Source organism: Mauremys mutica, chromosome 10, assembly GCF_020497125.1.
Source record: "Mauremys mutica isolate MM-2020 ecotype Southern chromosome 10, ASM2049712v1, whole genome shotgun sequence".
Lineage (NCBI taxonomy): Eukaryota > Metazoa > Chordata > Testudines > Geoemydidae > Mauremys > Mauremys mutica.
This window is the reverse complement of record NC_059081.1, coordinates 16,632,670-16,658,327: the sequence shown is the minus strand read 5'-3', so window position 1 is coordinate 16,658,327 and position 25,658 is coordinate 16,632,670. Positions and strand designations below refer to the sequence as shown.

Below are 25,658 nucleotides of genomic sequence, written 5' to 3'. Positions count from 1 at the left end.
CATATTGTGATAATAAATGTTAAAATGATACATTCATAAACACTTGCTTTCAAAACTGAACTTGGAATACAAAGTAATTTGGACTCAGTGCATAAATTCTATACCAATGAATATTTTGCCTCAACTATAAACCTAAGTCTTTTGATATGTTACTAAACTGTACAAATATATTTATAGACAGTAGTAAAAACACTTATTTTGATGTATCAGCAGAATGTGCAATTAACTATACATATAAAACAATAGCTCCTAAACAATGAAAGACGCATGCTAAGGCCCCAATCCAGCAAACACACACATGGGTATCTTTATATATACAAACTGAATTGAATATAGTCCCACTGAGTTCAATGGGACTGCCAATGTGTAAAGGTACATGTGTGTATGCGTGTTTGCAGGCTTGTGGCCTAAAAGTACAAGTGCTAGTAAAAAGAATGGATTTTTATTACACCGCAGCATTTATCTTTATCATGGAGTAATTTCTGTACTTAAAATGGGAAATATTGCAAATAACAGAGTAAATTAAACTGCTTTGGTGGTGTACACATTTTAATTGTTCCTACTTCAGTATTATGTATTCTTTATATTATGGGAATGCGCAAAAGCCCCTGTTAGGATTGGTGATCTTTGCTGTTAAAAACTGTGCACTTAGACCACAAAGGGCAGATAGACATCTAATGTTTAGGCTTCTTGCTGCACAGTGGAATCCAAGCCCTGAGTTAGACACCCAGGCTCCCTATTCAGTGCATGAGGAGAGTTAGGTGCCTAAGAATGGGAGTCACTGAGCAGGGAGCTGTTTAAGCTAGTGCCGAGGAGAGGGATGCAGCCTGAGCTCCATCTCTCAAAGGGAGTCAGGAACCTCCCTCCGCATGGGATTCACAGCCATGAAACCTCTTCTGACACCTAAATCAGCCCAGCCCTTTCTCTCCAAAAAATAGGGGCAGCTATTTCCACCCCTTATATAGCCTATAGCCCAATGAGAGATGCAGCTTCAAATCCATCCTGCCTGATTGGGAGAAGGGGACTTAATCCCAGGTCTCCCACTTCCTGTGTGAATATCCTAACCACTGGGTTACATGGTATTCTGGATGCAGCTTTAAATCTCTCCTGTTGAAGCTGTTCTACTTTGTATGAAATATTTAAACATCCATTGGGCCAGAGAGAATGAAATGTGAGAAGGTGACTCTGTAGCCCAGTGATTAGTGCACTCACCTGGGATGTGGAAGAGTCTGGTCCAAGCCCCTACTCCAATGACCACATCCCAGGTAAGTGCTTTAGCCACTGGGCTATACTACCACCTCCTTCTGTGTTAGTAGGTATCCTCTGAGAATGCCCACTTGATCGGGCTCTACAGGTGAGCTAGGTGGGGGAACATCTAGTTTGAGGATCCCACTGTGGTTTAGGTAGGAGCCGGGTGCTGGGTGTCAGGACTTGGGTAGCTTTGTGCATGCTCACCAGCAGAAGTGTAGGTGCCATGGGGACTTTCCAATGGAAATGTGGGCTTCTACAGGGTTAGGTAGCATTTGAGCAGGAGCATTGAGGATCTACATTTTGGGTTTAGGTGCCCAAAGTGACAATTAAATGTTTAAATCCCTTTGTGGATCTAGCCTTAGATTAAAACATATAAACACATACTAAGAGACAGTGGTCCCTGCCCTAAAGAGTTTACATTCTAAAAAGAGAACTGTTAAAAACCCAGCAAAAAATCTACCGGCTGAACCTTTTTTGCTAACACTTTGTCAAGGCAGAGTATTTATTGCAACTAAAAAAATGACACTGATTTATTTAACTTGCATGACTCTGTGCCACATTGCCTCATACCTTGCATGACTCTGTGCCACATTGCCTCATACCTTGCATGACTCTGTGCCTCATACAAGAAATCCCATTTAATGATCATGTAAGGCTAGACGTTAGGTTTAAATTTAGGGTAAGGCCACCAAAGTATGTTTTGCTAAATTGCTGTTATTTAAATTGAACCTAAGACTAAATAGTCTTTCATCAGAATGTATATGAGAAGGTTTTTAATTAAACATATTGGAATGTAGTTGATTTAGCCATATTCCCATTGCAGTATATTAGAGTGCAAACACATATTGTGGTCTTTATTGCAAACCCCTCTGCAGGTTTTGAATCAAAGCTAAATAAAATATATTTTGATACATATTATTTTCGAAAGAAATGTATTGTTAATTAATGGCACAGCTAAGAGAGATTCAGAAGAGAAATCTTAGTTATAGATTATATGCTACATGCTTGAATAGCCACATGTGTGACCTCAATTCAGCAGTGTGCTATAGAGTAGACTCCATGATTAAACACTGTCATTATAACAAATTGAATAGAAACTGCAAGCATTGAATTGCTTCATAAGAAGTTGGTAGCAGTAAGATTGCACTGATTTTAATGCTAATATTCACTGCACCAACCTTGTAAGGTTTGTATCTTAATTAAATTGTCGTGAAGAGATGCAAAAAAAGTAGAATACATCAGATTGTGAGGTCAACTCATTCTTTCCTGGAATATTTTTATCTGGCCCTTCTTCTTACCCCACGTCACCAAAAACACAACTATAATTTTATTCTACAGAGCACAGTTTATTTTCTTACATTTTGGTTTTACATAATATACATGTAGTAAATAAAAAGAACTATTTGATCTAAAAAATTTCTGGAGCAAGGTATAATTTCCTATTTGTGTCTTTGTCAACAAACTGAGTTTGCTATGTTTCTCTCCATCACAATATAAAATAACAGTACAGCTCTTCTAACAACTTCCTAAAACTCATTGTAACATTTTGTTTCTCATTTGCAAAGAGTTTATATTTTATAAGTCAAAGACTGACTTTAAACTGTATCTTCTCTTCTCTCCTCCTCATAACTGGGAAGTGCTTTGGACAAGATTCTGCCACCCTTATGTTGAACAGCACCTTACTATACAAGTAGTTCCATTGAAGAATGGGATGATTTGACATGAATAGAAGTATCAGACTCTGACCCATAATTGAACACTGGATTACTCCTAAACCCAATCAAACACTGTTGTTAGTGTAATGATGATGAGATCTATAAATTGCCTAATCTCTTTCTGAATTCAGGAATAATTAACCCTCCAAAGCAAAGTGGACATGAACAATTTCTGGTGACTTCTGTTTCATTAGAGCATACTGAAAAAAATGTGGAAAACAAGAAGATTCTTCCAGACTGGAGCAGCAAGAAAGCCACTAAAAAAACAAAGGTATACATTGAAAGAAAAATGCCAGTAGTGTAACTAACATATATATTTAGTCTAAAGGCCATACTTAACTGCAAAGAGTCAAAATTTTGGAGATACAGTTCTTTCCTGATCTAGGTTTTGCTGTTGGTGTGGTGTGAGTGAGCGGATGTAATATCATTGTAGTGTAAATGGTAAAATAATCTTTTGGTTTCTGTCATTTTGTTAATCCCTACAATGATCTGTCTCTCTTTCAATCCTTCCTTGTAAATGATGAAAAGGACAAATAGGCAAATGCATACACTTGTGTAAAAGCTACTGTTGATGGGTGCAGGGCTATGAATGATTAGAAGTGCCAAATGAGTCAAGCCCTGTTGGAAGAACAGGTGCAGCAGGTTAGCAAGTGAGAACCCTTGAGATATAGGATACATAGAATGATTTAAAAAAAACCTCCTCAAGAAAGGGAGTGGTTAAACTGATCCACAGCTAGCATGTAAGTCTCTCACTATTGGTTATGTTGTGATTTATGCTAATCTTTTTGTCTTATGCTTTTTTTTAACTTGTGCCCCTGTTCTTTTATAAAGCTGGCCCAGACTCTTGCTCTCCATGGTACACACAGATAAGTTAAGTGGCTTGCCTAATGTCACATTGGCAAGTCTGTGGCAGATCCTGATTAGAGTACTGCTGCCTCTCACTCCCATACTCCTGTTGTTAGAATATGCCTCTTATCCAATAAGCAGCTGCCATTTTAAATCTCTGATGAATTGAGGAATGCATGGGAAAAACCAGCATCTCCAAAACTGCCGTAAGAAGTGCTCGTATTAAAAAAAGTTTTAAAAGTGGGTCCAGGTGATAATTGTACTTGTCGACCCTGCTATCTGGTTGATAATCAGAACACCAGGTACAAATACCACCCTATTCTGAATATCAGATGTAACTTCCTCCCCTGTCCTTTCTGCTGCCACTGAACTCCTAAATCTTCAGCACTTCCATGGAGTGTGGTATCAGGACCAGGGCTGCTCTTTACTAGGGATCTTCACTTCCAGAGGAAGCTATGTATTTGTCTATGCCCTCCCCATGGAGTCCAGAGGAGAAGGAGCCAATTGTGGAGTTTATTGCTTCCCCTACCACTCTGCCAAAGGATAGGAAGGGGGGCTTGACATTAAAATGGCTGAATTGCTCACAGGTGGTAAAGCCATGAGTGTTTTATGCTAGTCATTCCAAACAAGTGTTGATTAAACCTTTACACAGCCCTACACGTCATTTGTTGTGTGAATGCCCTACATGCTATCTTAGAAATACTTGAGAGGTTTTAAAATTGTATATGATGGGTACTTTATAAATGCAAATAAATAAATGAATAAATAAATATTATCTGAGGAAAGTGTGCAACCTTAAAGCAGTTTTACAGAGGGAAAAAGGCTGGATTCTCCCACTCTTACTCATGTTAAGCTGTTACTCACTCAAGGAGTCCTGTTTAAACCAATGGGACTAAGTGAGGAGTATCTGAGGAGAATCTGGCCCGGTATAAGCAGGAATAACACTTGGGACATATCTGGACAATAATAGTGGCTATTTCCCATACTGTCAAAGTTATGATTACATGCTGAACGATAATGCTGTAGTTCAATTAGTAAATCCGAGGTTTTCTTTGATGAATGCAAAATGTTTTATATCCTAATAAAATATTCTGCCATAGTATATGAGTCATTCTCATTGTGCTATTATTACTGGTGCAGGACAAGGCACTGCGAGTGTGCACTTATTCTGCTAGCAGCAGTAGTGACACTGAGACGGAGCCAGAGTATGAAACAAATGACTTTGGAACTGCAGGGGAAAAGTTAGCAGATTTAATGAAGAACAAACGAGGTAACCGAAAATTTATACATGGTAATGTATAGTTCTGATCTCCATCCTGACAGCAACTGATTGTGTCTTTCATTGTGTAGTTATTTTCACTTTTTAACTCTATCTTTCTTCAGATATAATTTTCCATTATGTATTTTTTATTATCTATCCGCATCATTGTTTTCTGTTACACCATTCTTGCCACCGTGGGCATAACTCTAAGGCTTTTATTCATAAATCCCCGTGGTGAACTAAAAAGTCTTTAGCTGCATTATTGCAGCAATAAAAAGGTGATTATAAAGATAACTTTTTTTTTAATTACATAATTTAGTAGTAGGTTAAAATAAGCCAATGAGCCATGGCCGTAGCTTTCTAACTGTCTTATGACAGTGGTACTGTTTACACGGCTATATTTAAGGCTCTGTCAGCCTTCCCAGTGTATATTGCCACTTTTCTGAGGATCAAATTCGGTCACAAGAATCGACTGTGAATTGAAATCTAGCATGAAAGCTCAACAGTGAATTCCTTGGGGTAATTTTTCTAAATTTTGAGGTAACTGAGTGCTGGATTGGTGGCCCAGGAGATTGCTGTCTGCATTCAAACAGCAGCAACAGTGGAAGCCATCCTGCAATGTATGTTAGGTGTGTTATGGAGAAGACTCTCTGCAGTGGGAAAGTCCGGGCCCATTCCATCCTCGGCTTCCCTGCTACAGACGATTCAAGGGAGTGTATAGGGCCAGTACAAGAGCTGTGCACCAGTGAACCCACTCAAGCCCTGTGCATTTCCTGAGAATTTAAGGGAGACTTCAGTGATGCATAGACTTTGTGCCAGCCCTTTGCACAGGGAGTGAACTTGACCCAGGACATACAGTAGATACTGCAGTGATACGTGCATTAAAAGTACCACAGGCAACTAGATACTGCAGATAGATACCCAGGTGCCATTACTTTCTACCAGGAGCTGGACTGAGTGTTTGGCATTTGCAAGGATAATCCATTTGGGTGTTTTTCAGCAACAAGAGTAGGGTTGCCAATTTTGATTGGACGTATTCCTGGAGGTTTCATCACATGACATAATCTGTAATTCCTGGAGACTCCAGGACAATGCCAGAGAGTTGGCAACCTGAAGCGAGAGTGTAGGAGGTTGATTATTTTATTTATGATATGCTCCTATTTGTTTAATCTTTGATTATATATGAAATGTTGCAAGTGATTAAATCAAAGAGACACTTGATATTTTTCTAAAATGATATTGTAACATGAGAGAATCGTATTTTCTTAAATAGGTGTTGCCATATGTGCAATGATTTCTTTATCCATAACGAATGTTTTAAAGGATTTTATCATGTGTACGTGCCTGCATTAAATGACAGCAGCCTTCAAATTTTCTGACATCTACTGTGAATTAAAATCATCACTTTACTTAGTGACCAATTAATTTACATAGCTGGCTCATTGGGATCGGGAGAGATAGAACCAAAATGGATGCAAAAATTCTGGTCTGTGATTGAGGCAAACAAAAAATAAATCCTAAAATGTTGGTATAGCAAGTGGTTCTTTTTCTCCTATAGACCAACATTTTTGCCTTGGTCACTTTAAATACAATTGCCCAGATCAAACAAGTAATAATACTTTGCTTCTATTGCAACTTGCATCCAAAGAGCTCAACACACTTTACTGACATTAATTGATTTAGCCTCACGACACCTGTGTGTGTGGGTGAGGTATTATCCCCATTTTAGAAATGAGCAGTCTGAGGCACAGAGATGATCTAGATACTTATATGGCCCCATTACTGTATTGTCTCAGAGCCTCACAAACATTAATGAACTTATCCTCACGACACTCCATGAAGTAGGGGAGTATTTTAATTCCCATTGTACAGGCAAGGAACTGAAGCACAAAAAGACTAAAGGCCTGGTGCAAAGCCCATTGAAGTCAGTGGAATGGTTCATTGATTCAGTGGGTTTGGATCAGGTTATTAATGAGTTGTTCAGTCACATAGGAAGTCCGTGGTACACTAGGAATTAAACCCAGGTATTCTGAGCCCTCGCACCATGCCTCAACTATCAGACCATCCTAATTTTGATCTCAACTGGATTTTACATCGGTGTGACTCTGTTGAAGGCAGTGGAGACAGTGTTTTTCAAAAGCTACTAGATATACAGGACTTCCGTCAGGTAACATTCAAATGTATGTAACAGCACGAGCCAGTAGAGAAACAAATGCCCCATCTAGAACATCCTTCCCTTGTGCTGTCTCACACTGTTGCAGAGGGTTTCTTTGCTTTTATTTTTCTTTTTTAACATAGGTTTCAGGCCTAGGAGTAGGGAGACCTCCGTTCTATTCCTAGCACTGCCACTTCCTGTATGATCTTTAACAAGTTAATAGAGCCTGATTCTGATCTCACAAACATAGGTTCTACACCACTGTCTTCATTGCCAGCCAGTCAGTTAAGGATTTAAGATTTATAAAACAAATGAAAAAGTAGATAAAAGAAACAATATGTTCAAAAGCAAGCCAACCAAAAGATAGGCATGTGCCCAAGGAAGTTAGGGCTTGAAGGCTATTAACAGCTGAAGATAAAAACTTAAACCAAAAGTATTTAAATAAAAAAAAATTCTATACTGAAGTCAAATTAATAATCTCATCTAAAGTCACAAAAGAAAGGAAATTAAAAATCTCGGATTTGCCCCTCTGCTTATCTCAGACTATTGTATCTTCTTTAAGGATAGAAAGTCATCCTGAATTTTAAGCATTAACTTTGAATGTCCTTTTTCAGTAGTTTTAAATCATACCCTTAACTTTTACATAGTTTTTGTTATGCTTTTATTACCATCACTGACCTTTCCAATTGTCTTAAAGTATTTGTATTGCTATTAAAAATTATACTGTGATCCATTTAAGCTGTACATGAACTTTCTCTCAAATAAATGTGCAATGTTTTTTAAAATCTTTCCATAGCTGAGCAAGAAGAAAATACTGTGAAAAAGTCCTTTATGGGGACCCCTATGTCAATCTTGGATTTATATCAACACAGTCTCTATGGCCATTATGGAGAGGATGGGCCTGAACAATTAACACATTACAGTTTTATTGAGCAGCTGAGTGGAGCTTCCAGTAAAGAAGGCAAGAGCAAAGAGATCCCTAGTGTGAGTTATCTTGCTTTTTATGATATTACCTCTTACTTAACCCAGGAATATATCTGTCTCATTTATAGTTGTTTTCTGCATTCATCATTAGTATTTACATGAAACCAAAAAGACACCTGAAAATATGGCATGAGTTTCTAGGGGGAGTAAAGCAAACAAAGCACCTTTTTAATAGAGGTTGCATAAGTGTGGTGATCTTGTAGATCTTCCAAAAACTTACCATTAGCGACATTCTGGAGCCCTAAGATTCATGGCAAACTTCTGTTTAAGGACAGCAGTAAAACCCATTATTTCTCTTTGGAAATGCCTACACTGCAGCTGGGAGTATCTCCCAGCCCAGGCAGACAGACGTATGCCAGCACTGCTCGAGCCAGTGCTCTAAAAATAGCAGTGTGGACATTGTGGCACAAACAATGGCTCGGGCAAGTCCCCCAAGCTCAGACCCAGAGAGTCAGGCGGGCTTAGACTTGGACATTGAGCCCAAGCTGCCCCCGCTTCTGCGAAATCCACACTGCTATTTTTGCATGCTAGCTTGAGCAGAGACAAGTCTGTCTACCCACGCGCCTATGCAGTGTAGACATAACATTTGTGGCTGCTGCTCCACGCTGTCAGTTTACAAGAGGTTGCATTGCATTTAGTGCAGCATAGGCCTATTAAATGATATTTTAAAAAAATTTCAAGTGGACATCTGCTGTGATTACCAACTGTTTTGTGGGCTCCCCAAAATACCATCATATTGTCAGACGTAGCTCTGTTAAGACTAGGTCTTTCTAACCACCAATTTCTGTGCAAACTTCAGTTGACTTAATCAAGAGCTCCACAAAGAGATTAGTAGCAGAGTATGAGCCTTACTGTGGCAGTCTCTACCACCTTCAACATACAATACCTCTGAAATAATGTACTTTACCACACTTTCTCGCTTTCTCTCCCTCCCACACACACATTCTTGTTTTCTATCCATTCCTACCCCTCCCCCCCCCACCCACACACAAACCAATATTCTCTCTCTCTCTTTCTCAGTGAGGTATACAATTCCAAGTATTAAAAGGGAAAATACTTTCTATGGCAAGCAGTCACAGGTGCAATACATTTTTAATGCTTGTTTTTACAGAGAATCTTTTCTTCTGTGTAAACTTTAAAAAAAAAATCTGTTTTGTAAGTATAAATTTTATTAAAAGAACCTAGAATTAAATTTAAGGAAGAAACTGAGTGGTGACTTGTATCCAAGGCTGCTGGAGTGTATGTAATTTCTGCTCTGGGGATGCAGCAAATGATGGCTTCAAACACACTGATCAAGGTCCCACACAACTCTCATCTCTGAACCTCAGTGCTTTATGGACAGAAAATTGCATTTTCCCCATAGTAGATGTAAACCTGATTGTTAATTTATATCATCCATAAACGGTGGACTTCTGTACCACTTAATACCTAAGATACCATATCTCTGAGAAGTGCAGACAGAGCGTATAGGAGGGTCCACACTAGCCCTGAAGTAGGTGGCATAGAGAAGCCATTGGTGGCTGCTTAAAGAATGGACTATTGGATTCAGTACATGGATCTAGTTCCTCCAAATCTCTGCCTATGGGTCCACAGATAAACTGACAGATATTTCCGACTATAATCTTGGAATAGTAGCCGTAGAGGGCCTCCAGTGCTAACTACAGCCTGTTTCATACCACTCCCCCACCAACACTGTTCAGTTCCCTGCAGAAAGGTGGATTACTTGGACTTTGTGTGTGAAGAGGTGAAGTATTTTTTGCTAAATCCTGCCCATTGCCCCTTAAAATACTACTGAAGAGCATGTGTCTTCATTCTCCCAACTCTTCTCCAGCTGGGGCTTTTTTACCTCAATTTCAAAAGTGCAGTGAAACACAAATAAAAGTAGGTTGTTAACAAAGAATCAGTGGCTAGAACCTGGAGCGAATGATCCCAAAGCAGACAGCACCAGCTGTCAAGTCAGGAACTTCCAGCCTTGCTTCCAGGCCCAGAAATTCCACTTGAGCAGTAGCAGCCTCAAAGAGTTTGGAGGGGACATGCTTAGGAAAATTTCTCGACCTTCAGGGCTCCTTCTCTAAAGAAGCCACCACCAGCTACAGCTGAGGGCACAGGGTGCAAATCAGGGTCCTTCAGGCCCAGTGCCCCTTAATCTCAACCAGACCTCCTGGGACACTGGTCCTAGTGGCCTTCAGATGAGGAGCAGCAATAGTCAAGAAGCACTTGCAGGGGTCAGACTTTGGAAAGCATCCAGGTTCAGCTTTAGCTGGTGCTGCAGAAGATAAGGCTCTGGCTTGCATGCCTCCTCTTTGCTAACCATCCATTTGCTTCCCTCCACGGGGCTCAGAGCCACTTGACATCATTGTGTTCACTCAGCTCTGAGATCTGGACTTGGATATATTTTCTCATTAGTTGAATTGTCATTGGTTGTTGGTCCATCTTCTTCCCCCATTGCCCTTATCTCTGCAACCCTTCATCTGCCAAATCCCTCATTCACATCCCATTGTGCTTCTCTCCCCTTCCTCTCCTTCTCCTCCTCTTCTCATTCCTACAATCTCTTCCCACCATTCCTCTCCCTCACTTCAACCCTGACTTCCCCATTGAAAAAACAACTAAAACTAAATGACTATAGCAGAAATTAAGCAAACATATTAATGTTTTAAAAATGCAGCTTAACAAAAACTGTGCCATGTCATCTCTCTCTTCACTTTGCGTATTGAATCTCTTTCCCGTAGCCTTTCTCTTTTTGATGGTAAGCTCTTCTCAGCGGGAGCTGCATTCTACTCTGTAGCAGTGCAGCACCTAGCACATTTTGAGCACTATTGTAAATATACTGGAGGATGATAATAGAAAATAATGCAAGGGCTGTTGTATGTGGCACAGTGGGTTAGATCACAAAAGAAAAAAAATGCATTTTTCATCCTTGACCCCCATTTGTGCGCTTAAGAAAATCACTGTACAATCATAGAATATCAGGGTTGGAAGGGACCTCAGAAGGTCATCTAGCCCAACCCCCTGCTCAAAGCAGGGCCAATCCCCAAATAGATTTTTACCCCAGTTCCCTAAATGGCCCCCCACAACCCTGGGTTTAGCAGGCCAATGCTCAAACCACTGAGCTATCCCTCCCCCCATATCTCTCAATTCCATAGAGCTGGCAATATCTGTTAAATAGCAGAGAGCATTGGAGGTTAGGCCCAAAGTGAACAGTCAGAATGACTTGGAGGAAGCTTTCACAGCTCTTACTTACACTGTGCCTTCAAGGCAGTGCTCTGAAACCTGCACTTTACTGAACACTAAATTCACTCACAAACTTAGAAAGAAAAATCCTGACATGTACCTACTTTGTTTCACCATATACCAACATTTATCTAATGACTAGACTATGCTCTGTCTTTACAATTAGAAAATCACAAAGAAAAGAAAAGAATAAATGAGGGGAAACAAACATTTAATTCCACAGCTTAATTATGTAGACATAATGAATTGTCTCAAAAACAAATATTGCAATTCTGCCTTTGCAAGGCCAAGGTCTTTTGCTATTAATAGAGCGATCAGATTTGGTTGTATTATATCAAATGGGCTAAAAAAGGTTGCATTTGCACTTACTTAATTTTTACTGGTATATTATAGTTTTTCATGTTTAAATAATGTGCAAAATCAGCATTAGGTTAAAATTAAACAAAACTCATTGAAATGGCCTTAAGGACCCTGTAAAAATGCATCATTAAACTAGAAAACAGCAGGTACAGCTCAGCACCAGCATTTATCATGCACTAAGTTGGGGGGCTTTTAAGATTTCTTTTTGAATATTGGAAACAGTGCTCAAAAACAGTGTTGCCTCTTGGTGAACAGTGAAAGCTCGATAAAACACAAGGGATTTGCCTATTAGTATTAAACTTTTCAGAATGACAAATGAGGAGCAGTGACCATGAAAAGCTGGTTGCCCCTGAACTCCTTGTTTGAACCAGCACAGCAATTTTTTTCTCAGCTGTAATTTGTCCGCCACAAGAAGATCCATAGTCTGTTTAAATTAGACTTGTGTGTCTTGGAACATTACTCACAAAAAATGGGGAATACTGGCAACAAGGACCTAAGTCAACGATTCTGAAAAATCAGGCAAATTTTGGAAAGGAACTGTGATCTATAATGTGGCCTTCTAAAAAGAAGATGGTACGTGCCTGGAATTTAATTCTTGAATGATATATGTGAAGGCTTTTTTTTTTTATTTTAAAGTGTCATGATGGACAGAATGAGTTTACCCTGCTTGTCAAAAGAGCAGTGTGCCGTGGTCATACCTTAAATTAAATTGGCCTGTAAGGCACCACTAGTAAGTTGGTGGTTACAGGCTCAGTGCTGTAATGAGACATTTTGGAAGGAAGCTCTGCTAACCTGGCACTATTGTAGTCTGATTTGTCTCTCCTCCCCCAGTACACATTCACCAGTGCTACCCTCAAAATACACACACACAAATACATTCAGTCACCAAAAGGGTATTTACATAGCAAGGCTTCAGAATATGAAGCAATCAATAGACAAAATACCTTTCTTATAGAGGGGGAACTAAACAGAATGTTTGAGAAATTACACATTGTTTCTAAGGATGTCAAATAAATAGGTAATGTTGCTCAATCCAGTCTTTGATCTGAGATATCCTAAACTTTCTGTTTTGGAAACTATTTTTAATATCTGCAAATTTCTGCTCACCAGTAAGAGATCATTTTAAATCAGCTAGGAAAATGTAGGCATGCCAGGAAATTCTGAAATACACAGATTCTTCAGTAAGTTACCATTTTTATACAAAACCCCCCCCCATAATTTCAAAAAGAAGATTATTAAAGTAAACTGAAGGATGTGGATAAAACCATCATCTAAATTAATAGGATTAATATATTTTTCTAACATGATTTTTGCTAATTGCAGTATTTCAAAAGTGGGAGCACAATTATTTTTATATGCAGCAATTAAATTTGATTTTTAATTAAACAATAACTGATCTAATTTAATGAACTCCTATATGACCTGTACCAAAGTCAATAGAAAAACACCCATTGATTTCGGCGAGCTTTAGATCAGGCCCGTAGTGTACAGAATATTGCTTCTATTGCCTGTGGCAATAACTGATGATGCCCTAAACCACTTGCTGACATCATGATCTCGGCTCCAGTTAAACTGAAATCTGAATCATGACAAGTCAGAGATGGAAATATTATTTCACAATTTGCATTAGCTCAGTGGGTTTTTTATAAAAATTAATAAATCACAGCACATTTTAAAGAACTCAGAAAACAAGACGTCTGTTCGTCACTTTCCCCTGTTGTTTGTACAGCACCTAGCACAAGGTGGTCCAGGTCCATGACTAGGCCTCAGGTGCTGTGGCAATACATCTAATAATTCATTATTTTTACTGCCTTCTTTCTGGCTGCAGAAAAGCATGCCAGTTAGTTTATCATTCTTATGACCCCAAAGCTTCATGAAAAATATATGCTCGTCTGTCTCTACCTAATGGAGTGACATGTTTTTATTTAATATAGTCGTTCTTCTTTCCTTTCCTCCCTATATGTAGTTCAGTTAAAATCATAAAGATTTTTTCTTGCTTATATTTCAAGGTATGACTTGGTGAGGGCAGAAAGGATAGGTTCCTTTTGTAGAAGAAGAGTGATGAAATGTTTGTATCCATTGCAAGTTTGGAAATCCGTTTTTCCTCAATTACAATGATTTACATGTAAACACTGACTTTTCACCTCACATTACAGTGTTTACTACATCAATGATTTAATTATAGACCCAATTAACTAAAGAGGCTTATTTGTGCATAAGTGAAGTTATACTCTTTTTTTCTATGCAGCAGAGTGCCTGTTTATTGTACAGCTGATTCATGAAAGAGATTTGATGCTCAAATCACCGTGTCTTGCAATTCAAATAGGTTTTAGAGCTAGCTGGCAAGTATGGACAGAAGAAAAACAAATATATCAACAGAGAAATGAGTGCTGCTTTGGTTATGTTTATGAATGAAATCAACATGGTGACATTCCCAGATAAACTCAATAATTTTTACAAGTGAGTGAGTTGATTGGGAATTAACGTATGTCTCATTATACTTGCGAGTCTTCTGAAGTATCACATTGGCACAATGGAGTATCCAAACAAGGACTTACAAAATGATGGTAATTAGTAATTATGCAATGTCTGCCATTCTCAAAGAGCCAAAAGCATTTTACGAGCAATGCATAAGCCAATCCAGCACCACTTAACTGCAGTTGTACCTGGTGGCGGGAGGCAGCATGTAGGCAGGAAACCACCACAAAGCATACTGCGTACGAGTAGAGGGAGAGGAAAGTTTGGTCAAGGACTCGAGGCAAATGCCTCCTCTTATTAAGTGCCATTAGATCTTTCACATCCACTTGGAGCTGACATGACTTCAGTTTTTAAGATCCGAAAGAGACAAACACGGTAAACTTCATTAAACTCAATTTCTCTGACTCACAAGGACGCAAGGTTGAGCTGATCCTGATGGGATTGGAATCTGTGGTTCCAGAGCGCCTAGCTGTTTCACACCAGACATTTAGATCAATACGCTATCCCTTCTGACAGCCTTGATAATGAGATATCAACTTCATCTATTTTTTTTTAATTAATGTATTTATTTTAAAATATTCGGGGCTTGTGAAAGGAACTGTGTTGACTCTGGAGGCTCATTACCTATCCACAGAATGGTATAGCGTGGGCAGTGGTAGTACCAACTTCCTCCCATTCTGTCCCATCCCAGACTTGTCATTTCTAGGACAGAGAGAATAATGCAAAGACAGCCCATTCAATCCCTCTCCTGTCTCCTGAGACTGGCAATTATAGAGGTGGTGTTCTCACACAGATACATAGGAATTGACTCTCCTCCCCAGTTCAAGTAGTCCTCTAAACAGCCCTGGGACAACAGCATCCACTGCTCATTACTGACTTGAATGGATTTGAACCAGCAACATAGTAGTTGTATCCTCTTAACAATCCCCTGAACCATCCCCTCTTCCCTCCTTTTCTCATTGTTTAATATTAGTGTCTTTTAGAGGTAGCTTTAGTTAGGAAATACTTCATAATGCCTGTGGAAGTAGAAAGTGCTTGCTGTACAGCTCGGTGTACAGCAATTTGCTGTTCCTTAATATGGTAAAAATTTTAAGCTAGGGCTCAGTTCAGCCCTGCAGGCACATGGAGGAACAATTTGGACTCCTGCAAACATGAGTGATAGCTGTGCCACTAGAGACATTCATTACTAAGGAACAGGGGGAGGGGGTGGCATACCGTGGTTCCCTGCCCTAGCAGGCCTCCAGAAGTAGTAGCTTTAAGTTCTAGCCAGGGATCCATCGGAGTCTAATTGGTGGAGACTGCATTGAATCATCACGTTTCCCAGGTACACTGGCTCTTTCCATCTAGGCCTGTTCACTTTCTTAGCAGCCCCAACTGCCTCCAGATCCACCTTTGAAGCTGTATTTGCAAGCAGCTAGTGCTGGCCCTGCCCAGGCAGACTTTACTTCTCTGGCCGTTTGCAGCCCGAGTTCCTCCTCTGGAACCCAATGAGAACATCAGGCCTGTAATGTCTTATAATGGCAGTTTGGTTCATCACAGCCAAAAGTAGGCCTACAAAAATGTAGCTTAATTTCAGTCTTGGCGCTTATCTGATGATTTTATCATTGTCTTTGCCATTGTCACACCTATGTCATCTTAGTCAGGTAATTTAATCTATATGTGCTTCTACTTAATAAAATGGGTATAATTTCAGTTACTTACCTCACTGGAGAGTATGAGGTGTAATTTATGTTTAATGAGTGTGTTGAGAATCTCAGATGAATAATGCAATATTTGTTCCATCAAGGAACAATAGAGTCTGGATAATTACATAATTTAATGTCGAATCTACTGTCCTGGGAGTCTCATAAGAGTGACAACTTCAATGAAAAAACCACAGGAGCATGATCCAATAAAATAATGGACTTTATTGTACCACCCATCAAAGTACTGCAGAATTAAAAAATATATCATCTAGCCTCAAGTTTGATTTGTTTGAGAATGAAGAAACATTAAATTAGAAATAAATCAGAAGCGCTCTAAACATCAACAATTCCACATCTCACATGTTTCATAGGGTGAGTTCCCATTTCAATATCCCTCCTATGCTACTGAGTCTTTTATACCTAATCAGATCCAGAAACCACTTAAGATATGTTTAAGAACACTTTACTAGATGCCCAAAGGCCATAATTGAGGAAGAAAGACAAAAAAATGTGGTTTAGAGGGGAAGTGAAGACAGCTATAAAACAATAATATAAAATAAATAGAAGAAAGGGGAAGTTGATTGTAATGAGTATAAGTCAGAAGGTAGGAATTGTAGAAAAGTGATAAGGGAAGGAAAGGGACAGAAGAAGAAATTATGGTCAGCAGAATTAAGGACTATAGGAAAGAGGCTTTTTAAGTGTATTAACAATTACACTGGTCCATTACTAGATTGAAATGGTAGAATCTATAATAATGCAGAAAAAGCAGACGTTTTGAATAAATATACTATATTTGGGAAAAACAGATAATGTAATCATATCATTTGATAACACTCTTTCCATTCCAGTAGTATATCAGGGGAATGTTAAACAGCAGCTACTAAAGTTAAACATTTTGAAATCAGCAGCTCTACATAATCTTACATTCAAGATGTAAGAGTTGGCTGAGAGCTCACTGGACCTTAATGTTGATTTTCAATAAGTCTTAGAGCATTGGGGAAGTTCCAGAAGGCTGGAAGAAAGTGAATGTTGTGCCAATATTTTAAAAGGGTAAATTCAATTACCTGGGTACTTATAAGCCTGACAGCCTGTCCTTGATCATTGATAAAATAATGGAGCACCTGATATGGTACTTGATTTATAAATAATTAAAGGAAGATAATATAATTAAGGCAAATCAACATGTTTATGGAAAAAGATCCTATCAAGCTAACTTAATATCCTTTTTTGAGATTACAAATTAGGTTGATAAAGGTAATAGTTGTGGTAAGGTGTTTGACTTGGTACTAGGTGACATTTTGATTAAAAACTAGAAAGATAGAAAATTAACGTTGCGCACATGAAATGGAGTAAAAACTGGCTTACTGATAGGTCTCACCATTTAATTGTAAATGGGGAATCATCACTAAATGGGTGTATTTCTAGTGTGGGCTCTCATTGATCAGTTCTTGGCCTTATGCCATTTAACATTTTTATTCATGAGTGGGAAGAAAACATAAAATGATAAAGATGACAGATGACCCAAAAATTGGGAGAGTGGTAAATAATTAAGAGGACAGGTCACTGATACAGAGCAATATGGACCTCTTGGTAAGCAGGGCACAAGCAAACAATATGTATTTTAATATAGGTGAATGTAGTCAAAGAATGTAGTCCATAATTATAGGATGGGGGACTCTGTCCTGGAAGCAGTGACTCTGAAAAAGATTTGAGTTATGCTGTATAATCAGCTGAACATGAGCTCACAGTGAGATGCTGTGGCCAAAAGAGCTAATGTGATCGTCAGTGTAAAAACGGGAATCTTAAATTGAGTGAAGAAGTGATTTTACTTTTGTATTTGACACCGCTGGAATACTGTGTCCAGTTCTGGTGTCAACAATTTGAAGAGGATGTTGACAAATTGGAGAGGGTTCAGAGAAGAGTCATAAGAATGATTAAAGGATTTTAAAACATGCCTTATAGTAATAGACTCGACGAGCTCAATCTGTTTATCTTAACAAAGAAAAGTAAAGAGGTGACTTGATTACAGTCTTGTGTATACCTAAATGGGTAATAACTATTTAATAACAGGCTCTTCTGCCTAGCCAAAAAAGGTGTACTATGATCCAATGGCAGGAAGTTGAAATCAGATAAAATCAGAGTGTAAATTAGGTGTGAATTTTTAATGATCTGGAGAAAGGGGTAAACAGTGAGGTGGCAAAGTTTGCAGATGATACTAAACTACTCAAGATAGTTAAGACCAAAGCAGATTGTGAAGAACTTCAAAAAGATCTCACAAAACTAAGTGACTGGGCAACAAAATGGCAAATTAAATTTAATGTGGATAAATGTAAAGTAATGTACATTGGAAAAAATAACCCCAACTATACATACAATCTGATGGGGGCTAATTTAGCTACAACGAGTCAGGAAAAAGATCTTAGAGTCATCGTGGATAGTTCTCTGAAGATGTCCACGCAGTGTGCAGAGGCGGTCAAAAAAGCAAACAGGATGTTAGGAATCATTAAAAAGGGGATAGAGAATAAGATTGAGAATATATTATTGCCCTTATGTAAATCCATGGTACGCCCACATCTTGAATATTGTGTACAGATGTGGTCTCCTCACCTCAGAAAAGATATTCTAGCACTAGAAATGGTTCAGAAAAGGGCAACTAAAATGATTAGGGGTTTGGAGAGGGTCCCATATGAGGAAAGATTAAAGAGGCTAGGTCTCTTCAGCTTGGAAGAGAGGACACTAAGGGGAGATATGATAGAGGTATATAAAATCATGAGTGATGTTGAGAAAGTGGATAAGGAAAAGTTATTTACTTATTCCCATAATACAAGAACTAGGGGTCACCAAATGAAATTAATAGGCAGCAGGTTTAAAACAAATAAAAGGAAGTTCTTCTTCACGCAGCGCACAGTCAACTTGTGGAACTCCTTTCCTGAGGAGGTTGTGAAGGCTAGGACTATAACAGTGTTTAAAAGAGAACTGGATAAATTCATGGTGGTGAAGTCCATAAATAGCTATTAGCCAGGATGGGTAAGAATGGTGTCCCTAGCCTCTGTTCGTCAGAGGATGGAGATGGATGGCAGGAGAGAGATCACTTGATCGTTGCCTGTTAGGTTCAGTCCCTCTGGGGCACCTGGCATTGGCCACTGTCGGTAGACAGATACTGGGCTAGATGCACCTTTGGTCTGACCCGGTACGGCCATTCTTATGTTCTTAACCATGATGGTAATTAACCATTGGAATAATTTGCCATCATGATCCAGATAGATAGAAAGGTACAGCAACAAAAACAAAAATCCATCACCAAACAAGCTTTTTCTCCAAGGCTTAATTAAGATCTTAGACGGGATCAGTTATAATAAAAAGAAACAAAAGATTTTTTACAAACATAGGGTCCAACAGAAAAAAAAACCTGTAGCTGCAACCTAGTTCTCTAGCAGCTAGTGTAGAGCTCTGTGTCCAGAGACTTTCAGAGGTAATCCTGTAATCCTCCACAGCAGTGGCAGCCATGATGAAGGCCGTAGTGTAGACATAACTCTGGCATTTTCACTAGAGTGTCACTGCTTTGACTGGCCCTCCATGCTGTATAAATGTTCTCTTTATTTTATATTTGCTCCAATGTACCTGTCCCCATATAAGGTTGGAGTGGTAGGTGACGTGTTACTTTGAGCAAACCAAATGTTTTTCATCCAAGGATTGCTAGATTGCTCTGAAACAGCTGAGGAGTTGGTGAGGGGTAAAATAAGGGTGAAAAGGTGTCTCCCTGCTTAGTTTGTAGAGAGTGAAATAATAGAGCAAGGTTTGACAACTGAGAACTTAATTTCTATGTTAACTGAGAGAAGAGGCAGAGGAAATGAAAGGCTCTGTCTAAATTAGGAAAACTGGAACCTGTGGTTTTCCACAGGTGGAGACCGTGGTATAGATGGGACTCTAATCCTACTCAGAGTAAATCTCCAAATGATTCACACCACCACAGCTGGAATGTGCTTTAACCATTAGGGTGAGATTGTTTGCTGTGCCTGGGCCCTGCCTAAATTATGGCCGTTTCTTTGGGCTGCCCTGAGCTTCAGCACTGTCTGCTGTGGCCCCGCCCAGGGCACAGTCCTCCTGTCGGGGCTTGCAAGAGGATCCTTGGGGGAACCCTCAGAGCTGTCTCCTCAACTCCTGCACTAGGGGAATTTTACCCAGTCCATATAAGAGCTTTTGGAGTCCTTTACACCACTCCAGCCCTTGCACATGGCATAAAAGGACTGGAGTGGGGCTGAGGATGTCACCCTTCTTTTTTCTACTCCCTTTGATATCTCTTCATAGATGTGTTCCTAAATAAGAATTGTCTTTGTTGCCATGTGGACGGAAGGGTAAAGGACAGGAAATGGGAGTGTAGAGGGGTGGGAGGAAGGTCTAACAAAAGAAAGCAGGTGGCGGAGTGTTTATGGGAAGGCTGAAGACAAGTGGGATGTAGGTGTGTGTAAGAAGGCCTAGAACTTGGCAGGGCTGGCTGAACGGTTGAAAAATATCCTGGGCCAGATTCTCCTCTCATTTTACATCCATTTTACACTGCTGTAGTCTATGGATTTCAGTAGTTACTCGTGTCCTATGCTGGTGTAATGGAGAGGAGACTCAGGCCTTTTCTTTCCTGTAAGCCACATTCTGCACTGAGCAATGTCTTGCTCCAAGATGCCCCATTGATTTCAATGGGACTACTCACTGAGCTCTTAGCCTTTCCTCTCTGTAAGGGTGAAAGAATCTGGCCCTTTTCGACTAAGGAAAACTTACCCACTGGAGCAGAGGCATTCCCTATTTTGTCTAATGCAGCCCAGACCTCCACTGGTCTTAATTTGCATTCTTTGCCCACCTGAGGAGCATTTTTAAAAACTATTTGAATCACACAACCATGGTACTTTTGGTGTATACAAGTAATATAACTGTATCTTGCATTGGTCCAAATATAAAATGTCTTGGCACTTATATTATTTTGGAGTCCTTAGAGATGCAGCACATGTCTGTTAGTGATAGTAAATGTTTATTTCCCTATATAATTGAAGAATATTTAAGAATTAAATAGATTCCATGATGAGTAGGCATAAGCAGATAGATCCTTCAGTCAACAGATAGCTAGAACCAAGAGCATACACTGAATAAAAATATAATTTGCTAGCTGATTCCCTTAATTGGAGAACATTCTAAGCCATTTGTCAAAAAACTTGACAGATGTAGCCATTGCGATTTGCACCGTGGCTCAAAGTGCAATAATGTTTCTGCCGTTTGTCATTTTACACTCTTCAATCTTGCAACTTTGGAAATGAAGCTTTGGGTTTTATTTCCCTTTGCTTTCATATTGTTGCCATGAATTGGAATATTATAATCTAATACAATAATCCAACATGGAATTCAGTAGACATTAACAGCAACAAATGACAAATATTATTAGGAAGTTTGTAAGATAGTGTAATTGTTATAATGGTGGAAATGTTATTAGTAATAAAAGAAACAGATAAAAATAAATTGAATACAATAAACACTGAGTTGACTCAATTCACGATAAGAGGAGTAGGAGCAGAGAGATGTTCAAAAGAGCTCTTTGTTATGTGAGTCTGGAAAATATTTTGACTCAAAAGGAGCATCTGATTAGCAAAGTTAAATGAGATGAATAATAGGACAGCATTTTTGCGAATTGTTTTTCCAGCTGAAATTTGCCTCCACCATCTATAACAGTGATATGCTTTGCATAAAAGCAGTTGAATATTATGGAGGGAGGGGCAGGAAATGACTGATATTTTAATATCAGAGTTATGTTCTCAGCACGATGCATGAGAAATAAGTTTCGTAGCTCGCATTAATAGGAGCTATGCACTGCATACAAAATGCACTGCCAAGCCGTTTCTTTTTTTAGTAGGGCCCTGTAGCCTGCTTCTTTCTTTTCCTTTTTATATGTAGACAGGAAGAAATGCTCCAGCACCGTTTTTTTTTAAAGAGGACAGAAAGTTCTTTCTAATATCTTTTTTAAATTACATGTTAAAATCTTTTTGAAGCCTGTTTTTTATCTTACAGTCTGCTCCAGTCCAGCCATTTATTAAGTCTGCTGTGTTTCACCGCCCAAAAGTTTCAACTTTTATTTAAATGAAAAGTCATCTGCTAGGTTTTATGCAACCTGACAGAAAGACTGATTATGTCCTGCGGGTGGAGGTAGGAGAAAATGCCACTATAAGTACACTGGTTTTAATTAGGGAATTGGACGTAAGGATTTTTTGTGAACCCATCCTCTTAATTTTTGATTGGCCCAGGCCCCAAAATAAAATATTTGTCTTCTAACAATTTTTTTAAGACCTTGGCATTTGGATTTCAGTCCCCCATGCAGCACTCAGCTGAGCTCCAAGTACTGCCTTCTTCTGTGGATTACTCCATTCTTTGCTTGATCATTAATAGAGGTTGCTAAAACTTCTCGACATTATAAGATGCCTATAGCCTCAAGGATTTTTTTAACTACTCTAATGTTATTCTTAGTAAACAAGAAACCAGGTGGTTATTTGAATAATTATTTGAATAATTGTTATGCATTTAAAAGTGATCCCTCTGATAGCCTGTTAAACATGAACTCAGCTTGTCTGTAAAATTAAATACACTATTAGGCACATTGTAAAACAGGGCCTCAAATGATTTCACTGGATGTCGAATAAAACACAAGTGGTGGCAATGAGGAAATTAAATATGAATACATTATATTGCAGAGTATTTTAAAATTAAAATGTTAACCATGCATTAATAGTACATGACTTTTTATGGCAGGAGTGTTTAAACTTCACTGAGACACTGTATCTACAGCAAAGTTAGCCGGTGTGGCGGTCGGAAAGGGGGAAGTTACACATGCACAAAGCTACAAAATGGATATGAAATGCAAGACACTGATGAGTAGAACCAAATAAGCATAATGTACTTTGTTCATGGTCATTTTTGCAAGAGTTATTTTACACTGCGAAGCCTAACGGTAGTGTCCTGTTCATGGGCCAGTTTTTTCAAGCTTGGGTTCTTAATGTTAAGCACCTAAGCTCATGTTTAGGAATTTAAACAAGTGCCTTGATTTTCAGAAGTGCTGAAAGCTTGCAGCTTTTAGTGACATCCGAGAGAGTTCTACATATTCAGCTCCTCTGAAAATCAGGTCTCTTGTTTATGTGCCCAAATATGGATTTATGTACTTACTTATTTAACCTATAATTTAACCTATAATGTCTAACTCTTGTACTGGGGTAGCGTGAGTGACATCACAGAAGCCTCTGAAAGCATTTTTCTATGGCTTCTAGGCCAGAACCAGATCTGTCATTTACCGGCTTTTTTTATATTAAATTTCCTCTCTTTTTTTTTTCATGACACTGAAAACCTGCCGCTAAAGACTCCAGTGTTACCAATCGAGTAGTCCTATAAATGTTAGATACAAAAGGGAATCTGTACTGAGCCAGCATATGCTGGGTTTTAGTAGCACAATAGTGAAACAGAAGGAACACTGGGGCAGGGTAGTAAGTCAAAGAGCAGCAGTAACCATCCAAAATAGCTGAGTAACATGGAGGATGATGGTCTGTTCCAGCTATCTGATAAGGACCGAAACTCTGTTAGTTAATGATTACTTCTATCATCTGGGGCAGGGCTGCTGGTGGTGGCGGTGTCTAGTTAGGAAGAAACTTATAATATGAAGGCATAACTTATAGTCTGCTCTATTGCTCCATGGTGAAAATTATGCTCCTTCCTCTGTGGGGCAGAAGGGGGGCAGAATTGGTGCTTTGGTGGAGCCATGCAGTGGCTCACACCTCAGCTCTGTAGGGCTTTTGTGCCCCTGTGCAAGTTGTGTAGAGAGCAGATCCACATGTCTTCCAAATTTGAGGAGCCCAACTTTGAAGAGTCTCAAAAATGATGTGGTTGATGTCTGCATTCCAAGCACTGGTGTCATCTTTCTCATGGGGTTGTTAAATAGGCCAGCAGTTGTAATTTAATGTGGAGTTTCACTTTCAAATACTTGTTTGACTTCTGAACTCAATACAGTACAAGTACAACATGATCCTTGTGAACTGCCATATTCATAAAATTCACTTTTGGAAATTAAAAAAACAAACAAAAAAAACCACCACTGTCTTCAGACTGGGGTGCCTTAAGGCAGGCTGGGGAAAATGCTGCAGATTCAGGCAGGGCTACAGTAGTGATCCTGGAATGGCTTCCCAGCCCGGGGCGGAAAGGGGAAAGGAATCTGAGTTGTGTGCCAAATTGGAGGACTTGGATCAGTTACTGGATAACCAACAGCCGTATATGCTCAGGGACAGTAATCGGCCCCACAGACCCCAGTACATAACGTGTGTGTAGAAAATGTCCAAACCTTTACACAGGGCAGACCAATAAGATTAAAATGTGGACAGCTCCAAATGATATAGCAGAGTCTGGCTTATGGTTGCTGGTGACACCAGCGTTTGCTAACCTGAGTTAAGTCAACTTTTGTGAAGCAGTCGGGAGTGTAACAAAAACCATTTCAAACTTTATTTTGAAGGAATCTCAAGCATTGGGAACTGGTCATGTTCTGTTCGTTGCAGCAGATGGCATCCCATTTGGTGTTTTTTAGCTTTTGTTTGCAGCTCAAAATTTTGTTTCTAGGGGAGTTGGATAAATTAACCTATTTATATCTCTAACCGACCAAGGGCCTGATCCAAAGTTCACCAAAGTCAATGGAAACTATGCCATTAGCTTCAATAGACTTTGGATCAGATTGCAGGTCTGCTGTTCCGACATAGCATTTCAGGATCTCTTCTAGTGAGGAGTACAGTCCAGTCCTTAACGTCTGTATAGGGAATTTCCTGACTGAAGGAGAAAAATTCTCTAATATTTTCTACATGGGCTAGTAGTTAAAGCACAGCACTGTGGAATCAGGAAAGTAGGATTTTACTCTCCGTTCTGCGGCTGGCTTTTTTTGGGTGACATATTGAACAAATCACTTAATCTCTTGTTGCCTCACTTTCCCCATCAGTAAAGCTAAGGATAAAAATAATACCTCCCTGGTGTAATTGGGTTTAATTCATGAATGTTTATGGAGAGCTCTGAGGTGCTCAGAGAAAAGTTGCTATAGCAGTGCTAAGTGTATAATCATTATTATTATTATTATTAGTTAATTTTATGGTAGCATCCACAGAGCCCTACATACTTCAGTGGGGCTTCATGCCAGCTCGGGAGTCCTGCTGCATTGATCTCATTGCAGTGTCTGTGCACTGGGGCAATTTTAAATAAATCCTCATAACCATTTGATTGGTTCAAAACATGGAACATGTTAATATTTTAAAGATTTACTTAGGCTCCAATATATATTAAACAAGGATTTGTTTTGTTTTTCAATAAAACTTTTCAAACTGTTAATTTCCTAATATAACTTAGTTACTGCTTTTTATTATTTCCCAATAGGTTTGTTGTTGTGCATCATCTGGCACAGTATCTGATCACTCAAAAAAATTGCATAGGCTACAGTATGTGTGCACATATTCCAGTTGCATTTTAGTCCTCCTAGTGGCCTTTTATAATAACAATAATGTAACCTTTATTTTATATACTGGAATATGAGGCATATAACACGTTTCAGAACAGTTTACAAAATTAATAATGTGGTAACATTTCTATAATACATAAGACAAGACAAAACATCTTAAACATATTTATCCTACATGTTCACT

At 39.0% G+C, this 25,658-nt stretch overlaps 1 protein-coding gene across 1 annotated transcript in view; it reads left to right on the top strand.

The window, feature by feature from the left end:
- Positions 1 to 25,658, top strand: part of NCKAP5 (NCK associated protein 5) — a 338,664-nt gene that overhangs the window by 296,350 nt on the left and 16,656 nt on the right. The window contains exons 16-18 of the mRNA XM_045033131.1: positions 3,098 to 3,237; positions 4,953 to 5,082; positions 8,025 to 8,212. Coding sequence (XP_044889066.1) covers positions 3,098 to 3,237; positions 4,953 to 5,082; positions 8,025 to 8,212 — 458 coding nt within the window. The remainder of the gene's footprint in view (positions 1 to 3,097; positions 3,238 to 4,952; positions 5,083 to 8,024; positions 8,213 to 25,658) is intronic.